Source organism: Sinocyclocheilus anshuiensis, unplaced genomic scaffold, assembly GCF_001515605.1.
Source record: "Sinocyclocheilus anshuiensis isolate Anshui unplaced genomic scaffold, SAMN03320099.WGS_v1.1 scaffold1000, whole genome shotgun sequence".
NCBI lineage: Eukaryota > Metazoa > Chordata > Actinopteri > Cypriniformes > Cyprinidae > Sinocyclocheilus > Sinocyclocheilus anshuiensis.
The window spans coordinates 77,098-88,998 of record NW_015552600.1 but is presented as its reverse complement, the minus strand read 5'-3'; the positions used below and the strand labels follow the sequence as shown (position 1 = coordinate 88,998).

Here is an 11,901-nt window from a genome sequence, read left to right as displayed (position 1 = left end):
ATGGGTATGACAGGTATTACAAGGAGAAGGTGACTTATGAGGACATTACCCCATGTCCCCATTTTTCAAAATGCTTCTAAATCATACAGAGTGAGTTTTTTTGAGAAAGTAAAAATGCACAAAGTTTCCTGTAAGGGGTAGGGTTAGGTGTAGGGCAATAGCACATACAGTTTGTACAGTATAAAAATCATTACGCCTATGGAATGTCCCCACAACTCACAAAAACAAACCTGTGTCTGTGTGTGTGTGTGTGTGTGTGTGTGTGAGAGAGTGTTATCAGACGTGAGCACCTGAGCAGGGAAGCTGAGCGTGGCAGGAATCCCCGGAGCATCTGTTCCTGGCATCCTCCTGCGGATCTTCTTACAGAACTGACCAATGTCTCCACAGGAAGTGTCCAGGTCCTTCAGGAGCACAGAGAGCTCCGCCCCTTCCTGTCCCGCCTGCAGGAAGGCCCGCAGACGGCCGACCTCTGACCCCATGCAGTCCAGAGCGCTCTGGGTGAACTGCAGGTCACAGATCAGTCGTGTTTTACTGCATTATTCAGACGCAGTCAGAAACCAGCACAAAGACTGAAGCACTCCTTATATTCATTCACTGAAACCATTAAAACCATTTTTGATAACTGAAATTATAGAAAAAATAAGTAAAATATTATATTAAAAAAAATTAGAAATGCTGCATTGACAACTAATTGAAATAACTAAGTTGAAGTACTGAACGGAAACTAAAATTAAAACTGAAATTTTATTTTAAAAAATCTGTTACTTGGAAAAAAGAAAAAAAAAGTTGCCTAAAATAAAATACAAAAAAAAAAAAAACTTCAGCTAGTTGCCAAAATTAAATTTGTCATTTTCTTTATATTGAACTTCAAGTACTAAAATAATTCAAACTGAAATAAAAACCAACTATATAAACATATTTTAAAATAACAAAAAAACTAATAAGTGACAAAAACACAACAAAGCAAATAAAACAAACTAAAATGAAAACAGAAAATATGAAAATAAAAACAAATTCAAAATATTGAACTGTAATAGTATATCAAAGATACTACAATAACACTGGCACTGAAATTACTAACTAGAAATAAACAAAACTGAACTAAAACAAAAAATAAATTAAATGGTAATATAAAAAAAGGTCAAAAGCACATAATAAAATTACAAAGAAATTAAACAAATTTAAAATGAAAACAAGAAATCTAAAAATAAAAACTAATTAAAAGTATTACTAAAAACTATGATAGTACATCAATTATATTAAAATAACACTGGCACTGAAATCACTGTAAATAAATAAAAGCCAAAACTGAAGTCAAAATAAAATAAAAAAGAAACCTAAATAATCATATTTTAAAACAAATAAATTAATGAATGACACATAAGAAAATGACTAAATAATTCACTAAACTCAAAACAAAAAATTAAATTAAATTAAAAGCTACTTTCAAATGAAGGAAACTAAAGTAAACTGAACGTGATTGTCCGAGTGTTTTCTGATCCTGAGTCAACAGCATCCCAGTGAAAGGTCATGTGACGGAAGCAGAATGAGGCGAGACGTGTCTGGTGTTCAGTGGAGGAGTGAGGTTCTGTACCTTGATGTGATCCGCCAGCTGTACGCTGCAGTCCTCAGGCTGATCCGACAAATGGACGCTGTACAGTTGCTGCAACACAATCATCACATCAGTTATAAGCGACAGAGGTCTGATTCCAGAGGGCTCTGCTGTGTGTGTGTGTGTGTGTGCGCGCACCTGGTAGTATCTGATGGCTTTGGTGAGCGGCTCCACCTGCACCGTCTCGTCCAGCTGATCTTTATGCAGCAGATCGATGAGGAAGTCCAGCGATCGCTCGTGAACGCTCATCTCCGAGTACAGCGTGCCCATGCGCTTGTACACCTCCACGCCGCACTGACTCAGAGCTCTGAGGAGCCAATCACACACGCAAACCACACACATCAACCCTTACATCTGAAAAGAGCTTTCCTTGAGAAGCATTGCATTTATACACACTGAATTATGTGTGTGCATATGTATATATAACTGCCATTCAGAAGTGTGGGATTAGTGAGATTTTTAATGGAGTCTCTTCTGCTCATCAAGGCTGTATTTATTTAATCAAAAATACAGAAAAAACAGTAATCTTGTGAAATATTATTGCAATTTAAAATAGCTGTTTTTATGTGAATATCTGTTAGAATGTAATTTATTGCTCTGTATTTTCAGCATCATTACTCCAGTCTTCAGTGTCACATGATCTTCAGAAATCATTCTAATATGCTGATTTATTATCAGTGCTGGAAACTCTTGTGCTGCTTAATATTTTTGGAACCTGTGATACTTTTTTCAGGATTCTTTGATGAATAAAAAGTTAAAATAGAACAGTGTTTATTCAAAACTGAAATTTTGTGTTACAATATACACTACTGTTCAAAACTTTGGGGTCAGTACATTTTTTTTTTCTTTCTTTCTTTTTTTTGTTGAAGAAATGAATACTTACATTTAGCAAGGATGTGTTAAATGGATAAAAAGTGATAGTAACGACATATATTGTTACAAATAATTTCTATTTTGAATAAATGCTGTTCTTTTGAGCTTTTTATTCATTGAAGAAGAAAGTAGCAAAGGTTATAAAAAATATGAAGCAGCAACAGTTTCCAACACTGATAATAAATCAGCATATTAGAATGATTTCTGAAGATCATGTGACACTGAAGACTGGAGTAATGATGCTTTGCTTCACAGAAATAAATTACATTTTATAGTGTATTATGTTAAATTGCAATAACACTTCACAATATGACTGTTTAGTTTCCTGTATTTGTGATGAAATGAATGCATCTTTGGTGAGCAGAAGAAGCTTGTTTATAAACTGCATGCACAGGCTTTCAGTAAGAGTGTGAGTGTGTGGTGGAGTAATGATGGACACGTACAGCTGGTATTTGTGCAGCGTGGCCTGCAGCAGCGTCAGGGAATAAACCAGACCAGACGCGAAGCTCAGCTGCTCTCCGGCGGCTCCTCTCAATCCAGAGCGCTCCGGAGAGCCACCGCTCAGATCGAACTTCTCCTGCGCCTGTCTGCTGATCAGCTCCGCCTGCAGCACATTACAGACCATTACCAGTCTTCACAGAGACACAACGACCATCAGTGCGCTCACATACACCACAGTTCATCATTTAAAGGTGCTTCTATTAATGCAGATGACACCTGATGCACGCATTTTACATCAGCAGCAAATCCAGGAATCATCAACAGTCTCTTAAAAGTCATCAGAAATCAGGTCACTAATATCTGCTCAATAATAAATGTGTTTATTTAGACAAAGGAGGTGCAGAAGCCATATTTTGTTGATTCCCGTGTGCAACTATATTATATTATATTATATTATATATTATAATGTATTATATGTATTACCAAATACACATATTCCTTTTTCATTTTCTGGCACTTTTCTAGGTATTTCAGAGCTAAATTCAAGCACTTTAAACATTTTAAGGAGCTTGTGGTATTTCTGCCAATCAGCGTTATTTTAATATTTTTCATAGAATATACAGTTATTCATATTTTGAAACAGCTTTTATTTGTATATTTTCAGTTTACTTTTAATACATTTCCCTTATTTTTTGGTCATTTTGTTGTGTGCTTTTGTCATTTTTATTATTATTATTATTTTAAATATTACTATTTAGGTATCGTTTAATTTGATTTCCATTGTAGCTAAGTAATTAGTAGTAATTTAGTGCATATTTAAATATTATTATTTAGGTTAAATTTATTTTTATTTCAGTTTTAGTTCAGTTCTAATTTGTATTTATTTCATTATTAATTTTAGTGCATATTTAAATATTACTATTAAGGTTTAATTGATTTTCATTTCCTTTTTAGTTCTAATTCAGTTCAACTTTTTATTTATTTCAAGTTAATTATTTTAGTGCTTCATCTTGAACTTGTTTCATCTAATATTTACAGTTGATCTTATTTCAGCTGTACAGTCTTAGTTTGGTCTGAAGTCGATACTAAAATTAAAGGTGTTGTAAGCAACAAGCAGAAAATGATCTTAAATCCTGAAAGAGCTCACTGAAATAACTGTCCTAAAGCCTCACACTGATTTCCTAGTCTCTGCAGGCGGTAAAAGAGCGTCAGACAGAGACCTTGCAGATGAGTCTGGGGATGAGCAGCAGCACGAGGATGCAGTCGTGGTCTCCTCCGTGTCTCAGGAAGGACTCGGGCATGAAGGACATCAGCAGAGACACCTGACGGTTCGCTTGATTCACCTCCATCTTGCGGAGCTCCATCTCGATGGCCTGCACACACACACACACACACACACACACCTGTAGCGCTCGTTCTCGGTGTGTTTCAAGCCTCGGCTGAAATGACGGCAGACTGTACCTTGGCGTAAGCTTTGGTCTCAGCAAACTTGATCTTGAAGTCGAAGAGTTCAGAAGTCGGCTGCTGCAGCTGCTCGGCCGAGCTGCTCTGCTGATTGGTCAGCTCTTGGTTCACTTCCTGTTCATGCAGCGGAGAAAACCTCAGCTTTACAACAGTGGCATACAGAAAGGTTTAAAGAAAAATGGAAGTGGATCCAGGTTTAGTCATATTTCATTTAACACCGGTAGCAGGATTACCATATTTATTTATTATTTAAAAATCATCTACATTTAAATAAAAAAAATGTACTATTTAAACATATTTAAACCCAATGAGTAATTGTAAAATCAAACCAGCTCAATTAAGTTAGTGATCACTTTAACAAAAAAGTTAGTGTTCTGCATATCATACAGTAAAAACATGTTAAAAAAATTATTATTAGTTTGAAATAGAATTTAAGTCACCTTTACTTTTTATAATACATAACATTGTTTTAAAGTCAATATTATATTGATCAACACTGACATTTGCATAATCAATATTTTTCACATACAGTTGTGAATATATTACATAAAAATATATCTTTTTATAATTTAAACAAAAATATTTAAAAAATGGATTAAGCCAATGCTCACTTGAGCTAAAAGATAAAAGGTTTTATTCTGATAACTTTATATTAATTGCAAATGATAAGGTTGGATAATAAGGTAGCTTGGTTTTGGTTTTTCAGCTCAGTTGGTCCGAATTGTTAATTTTTTGCCTGTTGACTTCTGCTGTTTATCTAAGGTGATTTTGGAAGTTTTTTATTTTTCATATGCATCTGTTTACATAAGAGAGCACTCGTTTCTCCATCCTGTTCACGTGTGTTTTTGTTCGGGAGGTTTTGTACTCATTCAGAAGACGTGTAATAGCGCCCCCGAGTGTATAACAGTGAAAACACGGAAAGCCGTAAAAACTTTTTGTTGGCGAGGTAGCGTTTTCTTCTAAAAGATGAGATAACTCGTCAATGGTGGGGAAAGAGTTAATTGGTTCCACGATGTTTGTTGATTTTTACTTTAAACTTTGTGTAGTTTATTTATTTTATTTGACATCAAGGTGTATGCCGTGCCTCCAAGCTTTCTTATTCGTTTTGCTAATAAACGGTCTGCATCACAGTGTTTACTGATCTTCAGTTTTGTATACCCATTTAAACTTTATGTAAGCCATTTGTTATTTTATATTAGGCATAGCCTACAGCATGGTGTGTTTATTCGTTTTGTTAATAAAAGTTCTATGTTTTATATATAGGCTAAAGTGAGTTTGACGACGTATTTTGTTGCTTGAATTGCACTCAAGCAATTGACGCCGAATTGCCGCTAATTTGAAAGTTAAAGTAAAATGCACACGCCGCTTTTACAAGCTATTTAAAAGTGAAGGAAAGCGAGGAAAAGAGGGAAACCTCCACCCCCACGGTGATACTGGTATTACTGGTGTTGTCACATGTCGATTAACCGGTGGGAAAGTTTCCCTAATCCATTCAATTAAATCTGTTTGCATGCATTTTATTTCGCTGCTTGTCAACACACATCTGCATCTCACTGCTGAGTTCTCGTGTGCATCTCTCTGACCTGCAGGTGAGTGGTGAGCTCTCTGTATTTGCTGATGGTCTGCTGATAGTCAGCCACCGTCTCCTGCGCCGCCTCCACTCTCTTCTGAGCCTCTCGGACTCGAGCTCCGGCCAGATCCAGCTGTTCACGCAGCTCCAGCTCCGTCTCGCGCGAGTTCTCCTGCAGCTCGTCGTTCATCTCGTTTATGGCTTCCTGAGCGACACGTCAGAGAAGGAAGATCAATGTTCACACTCTGCCTGATTTTGTGTTGAATGCTGAACGTGAGTCTCACCAGGTCACTGACGGTCTCTCTGAGTTCCCGCACTTTCTCTTCCAGGTCTAGATTTCTCTCCGTCAGTGTCTCCACCATCTCCTCAGCTCCTAACGCTGCGTCCACCTGAAAACACACACACAATATATCATACTTTTCATACAAAACAAATCCTGAGCTTTAAAATTATATAAATTTTATCACCAGATTCAATCAATGAATGATGTTTTTGTGTGTGGTGACAGATTACTGTAATAAAGCGATCATCTTTTTCTCTTTACTACTAGTTACAGCACAAAATAAACATCAGGAGAAACAGAACAACTCACTGAAATCAATTATGCAATCCATCAATCACTGATTTAACCACAGAAAGACATGAATAAAACACCCTGAGATCAATAACAGAACGTCACATTTATATTTAATGACCATAAACTCAATAGTTATTATAATAAACTTGTATCATATACAGTAATACATTTTTATTATAAAACAGCCTTGTGTGCAATTTGAATGTTTGTTTACAAATCCCTTCAATGTTAGTAACATAAGTAATGTACCAACTGACCAACTGTTTATTGTGTTGCTTCAGTTGTGAGACCTTTATTTCTTGAAAAAAATTGACACTTATGTACCTGATTGCCTATATATTCAAATGAATCGAGACTAAAATCCTACTGAATCGCAAGCTTGTGAATCAAACCATGAAGTAATCTCAACACCCAGCCGTACTCGTGTGATGCTGAACACGTGTTTATTGAACTAACCTGCTCCTTGAGCTCGTCTATCATGGCTTCAGCCTGCTTCATCTCCTCCTGCAGCTTCTCCTTCTGTGCTCTCAGAGTCTCCAGCTCAGAGTTCTTCTTCTCCATCTGTTTCTGGAGCTTCACATGCTCCTGCTTCTCTGACGACGACAGATCCCTCATCCTGAACACACACACACACACACACACACACACACACACACTCACACATCTCAGGAACATGCAGGAGAACACAGACGTAGGGCTGGGCGAGAAATCGATAACGATAATTATCGCGATATAATTTTGAAACAGCGCTGTGAGATCCAGAGTGAAGCGCTTGAATTCAACAAACAACACAAATGCCTTGCTGATTTTAAAGTCAGATGAAAGCTCTGACAAACAGGAGAAGCACTGTGCGCAACGATACAGTCAGGTTTTTCAATCTACAAATCGCCATCATTTACCGTGGATTTACTGTAGTAATGCTAACTGCATCGTGGTATTGTGACAGAAATGTGGGTATTTGATTCGAATTTTAATATATTATTAATGTAGACATGAAGTAAATGTATTAAAGGAGTAATGGAATATAATTACAGTATTCTGATTAAGCTATAGCATGTGTGCATTTATACTAAATGTCTTTAGACTACTGTTTTTCATACAGATACCTAAAAAACATAGTTATATTTTTACCATGGTATTGAGGTGTGCTGTATGAGTGGCTTTAACTGTGATTATCACGATAACACCAATCATAAATAAAAAAAATAAAAAAAACTCATTCAGAATAATTAAAATGAGTAGTAAAGCGAAAACACTGCACTGCCGCTTCGCTTGATCTGAGGTGTCTACAGCGATCTATCACGCCACATTAAAGAGCGCCAAAACGGTATTTATTGCTTGAATTTCCTAATAAAATGGACAGAATTTGAAATCTGAGGCTTTGTTTCATATCAAAAGTAACAACGCACAAAGCTTAGCCTATTGCGATTTATTGGATGGGAGGCGCACTATATGTACTGTTCATTCATCAACTGAAAACAGCATCGATTGGGATTTAAGAATCAATATTGGTTCATAAAAATTAGACTTTTTTTTTTTTACCCAGCCCTAGCATATTTTGTTGTTTTTAGTGGCCTCCGCTGTCACTGCGGTGTTGAGCATGAAAAGTGAAGCACAGTCTCTGTTTATCTGTTCTCTTAATCATAAATAAATAAATTAGGGCTGTCAACCGATTAAAATATTTAATCACGATTAATCGCATGATTGTCATGAGTTAACTCGTGATTAATCGCAACTTAATCGCACCTTTTTATCTGTTCTAAATGTAAGTTTTTAATACTCTAATTATTAACCCGTTAATTTTGACAGCCCTAAAATAAATGCATTAAGCCTAAATGCTCGTCCTGTAGGTTTCATTATTAAAAATGAAAATGTGAACAAAAATTCAAGCAATTAAATGTGTTATTATAATTAAAACATGAAAATTAAAGTAATATGCATTGCTAAGAACTTCATTTGGACAACTTTAAAGGCGATTTTCTCAATATTTAGATTTTTTTGCACCCTCAGATTCCAGATTTTCAAATAGTTGTATCTTGACCAAATATTGTCCTATCCTAACAAACCATACATCAATGGAAAGCTTATTTATTGAGCTTTCAGATGATGCATAAATCTCAATTTCTAAAAACTGACCCTTATGATTGGTTTTGTGGTCCGGGGTCACATATATGGTGATAATTATCGATGGATATGAAAACAAATGATGGTGATGAGCCCCACACAGACGTGCTTTACCTGACCAGAGCCTCCTTCAGACGTCCGTTCTGCTCCTCCATCTGCTTGACGTGGAAGCTGGAGGCTGCTCCGTCCGAGCCCTTCTCCTCGATCTCGTGTTTGAGGATCTCCAGATCCATACTCAGCTCCTCCACCTTCTCCTTCAGAGCCTCCACCTCCTGCTGCAGAGACTCGGCCCGCTCCTCTGCCATCTCTTTGTCCAGCGTGGCCATCTCGATGGCGTCTGCCGTGTCGGCCATCTCCTCCATGTACCGGTCTTTAGCCTCCAGAGCCTCGCGTGCCTCCTGAGACCAGAGGAGCTCAGGGTTTGATCAGGGGATTTCAGCTTCACGTCTGTCAGACTTACAACTGAATTACTCTGAACTACATTCACATGATGCTCTCATTCTAACGTAGTTAAAACAGCCAAACTTGTTTGTACTCAGTGGCTAGAACTTTGTACTCAGGCACTAGTCCCCCAGTGGCTAGAAATGGCGATAGGTGTAAACCGAGCCCTGGGTATCCTGCTTTGCCTTTGAGAAAATGAAAGCTCAGATGGCCCAATCTGGAATCTTCCCTTTATGTCGTCATACGGGGAAAGGTTACCTCCCCTTTCTCTGCTTTGCCCGCCCAGAGAATTTGGCCCGCCCATGAGAAAATGAGCTACTACCGTGCGAGGCGAGCGCAATATTTTTTTTTCCTCGAGAGACATCATGGCTTGCAAACGAGCAAAGCATGGCAGTTGCCCCGCCTCTCTCCTCCTCATTAGCATTTAAAGCTACAGACACAGAAATGGCACGTCCTAAGGAAAGCTCATTGTGGGACTGGCTCGTAGTGGCTGAAATTCTGCACCAAGGCTGAATTTCGGGAAAGAGACTTCAGATACAGTACTAGGGACCACTTAGGCCTATATAAAAGCATCCAAAAAGCAGCATGTCATGGGACCTTTAACTGAAATCGTGAACCTATTTAACCATTTAAAAACAGTTTATTAAAAAGTTTAACAAATAAAGGGCCCTGTGTAATCGGTTTTATTTTTTTCAGAATTCTGCATTTTCCAATGTTTTACACAACTCCATTTTAATTGTTAAATTGTTTTAATAATTAAAAAGCATGCCTAATTAACTGAAATCGTGACAAGTATACAATTTAACCATAATTTATTAAAAGTTCATCAACAATTACATTTTTAAGGCCCAATGAAATCTGTTTTAATTTTTCCAGATTCTGATTTAATAGCAAAATTAAATTTTAGTAATAAAAAAGGATGTCTAATTAATTGACGACACCAATTTATTAAAAGCCTAACAAAAACGACATTTTCAGCAACCTATGAAGTCCGTTTTATTTTTACCCAAATCCATTTTATTTTTTTCCAAATAGTTTTTTGTTTGTTTGTTCTTTCAGAATCTCATTTGAATGGTTAAATTAAATTTTAGTAAATCAAAAAAGTATGCCTAATGAATTGAAAAGATAAAAAAATGTACAACTTAACAAAAAATTCATTTTATGGCCATATTAAATACATTTTGTTTTTCCTGGATTCTGTTTCTATGCTTTAGTTACATCTTAACCAAAAAGCATGTCTAATCAATTGAATTCATAAAACTTTAACTTACGAAACTATTAACTATGATTTTTTTCAGACACTGTCTGTTCTATTTTTTTATTTGTCCAAAATTGGCTAAATTCTGTGCCATTCTGCGCTATACTGTAAATTTTAATTTTTGGTGCTGATTCGCTCTGTGTGACTGATCTGAGCGTGTTCTGTCTCCAGCACCTTCTTGGCCTCTTTGAGCTGCTTCTGCAGCTCGTTCTGCTGCTCCTGCATCTTGCTCTTCCACTCCTGCAGCTGCTCCAGCTGGATCTTGTGCTTCTCCATCTCCTTCAGCTTGGCTTTACCCTCCGAGCGCTTCATCCGCAGCGTCTCCAACTTCTCCTCCAGATCCTTGACTTGAGCTCGGAGGCTCTCCTCCTCCTACAGACGCATGCACAGAGTCATTTACATCTACCATGACAGAGGCATCAGTTACTGAGACATAAGCATACACTTTTAACTGTATTACACATTTCTGAAATGTGGCAGAAGTGCATAGATCATGCTATGGTTTTGTGTACAGAGGGAGAGTGCCATGTGATGAAGGTCAAAGGTCGCTGACCTTGCTCGGGGTGGCAGGAGGAGGGGCGCTGGGTGTGCCGCTGGGCTGCGGTATGACAGGAGCTCCCAGTGCAATCTGGGAAGACGCTGTGGACTCATTCTCTGCTAACACAGACTCTGAAAGTCCTGACCCTCCGACAGAGGGACGACCCGCCTGCGGACAAACAGATGCAGTTATTCTCAAGCGGATGACATCTTGTTTCACGAGCTCAATCACGTGTCCTGCCTGACCTCTGACCCCAGCACACACACACACACACACGCACACACAGTGCTCACCAGACCCCTGACAACAGTGTGCTTCAGTAGCAGTCCTGTAATTTCACTGACCCAGTTCACAGATGCATTTACTGTAAATGCATCTCAAACGTCTGTCGAATGACGCAAAACAAGTCAATTGCATGACCCGCCAGACTTTTGACAGATGTAGGGCTTTTGTTAAAGGAATAGTGCAGTCAAAAATGGAGATTTGCTAAAAAAGTGTGCTCATCCGAGATTAGGATGAGTCTGATCTTCATCAGATTTGTAGAAATGCAGCATTGCATCAGTGTCTCAGCAATGGATGCTCTGCAGTGAATGGGTGCCGTCAGAATGAGAGTCCAAACAGCTGATAAAAACGTCACATAATCCACACCACTCCAGTCCATCAGTTAACATCTGGAGAAGACAAAAGCTGAAACAAATCCAGCATTAAGATGTTTTTAGCTAAAATATGAGTACATAATCTATAATAACGCTTCCTCCAGTGAAAAAGTGCATCTCCTGTTGTCTCTCACATCAAAATCCAGCCACATATTTGTTTAGAGCCATTTAAACGCTGCTTGATCTGTGCAGATTTCTCTCCTGATTCACAACAGAACACTTTTTCACTGGAGGAAGCCTTATTATGGATTATGGACTCAATGTATTTTAGTTAAAAACATCTTAATGCTGGATGTGTTTCAGCTTTTGTCTTCTCCAGATGTTAACTGATGGACTGGAGTGCTGTG

At 37.8% G+C, this 11,901-nt stretch overlaps 1 protein-coding gene across 2 annotated transcripts in view; it reads right to left on the bottom strand.

The window, feature by feature from the left end:
* LOC107665752 (dynactin subunit 1-like) overlaps positions 1–11,901 on the bottom strand; it is a 54,397-nt gene that overhangs the window by 27,537 nt on the left and 14,959 nt on the right. For both annotated transcript variants that reach the window (XM_016456763.1, XM_016456764.1), the window contains 12 exons: positions 10,914–11,066; positions 10,535–10,732; positions 8,776–9,059; positions 6,994–7,153; positions 6,245–6,349; positions 5,974–6,165; positions 4,388–4,504; positions 4,147–4,299; positions 2,929–3,089; positions 1,751–1,919; positions 1,595–1,663; positions 291–503 (listed from right to left, as the gene is read on the bottom strand). In XM_016456763.1, coding sequence (XP_016312249.1) covers positions 291–503; positions 1,595–1,663; positions 1,751–1,919; positions 2,929–3,089; positions 4,147–4,299; positions 4,388–4,504; positions 5,974–6,165; positions 6,245–6,349; positions 6,994–7,153; positions 8,776–9,059; positions 10,535–10,732; positions 10,914–11,066 — 1,974 coding nt within the window. The remainder of the gene's footprint in view (positions 1–290; positions 504–1,594; positions 1,664–1,750; positions 1,920–2,928; positions 3,090–4,146; positions 4,300–4,387; positions 4,505–5,973; positions 6,166–6,244; positions 6,350–6,993; positions 7,154–8,775; positions 9,060–10,534; positions 10,733–10,913; positions 11,067–11,901) is intronic.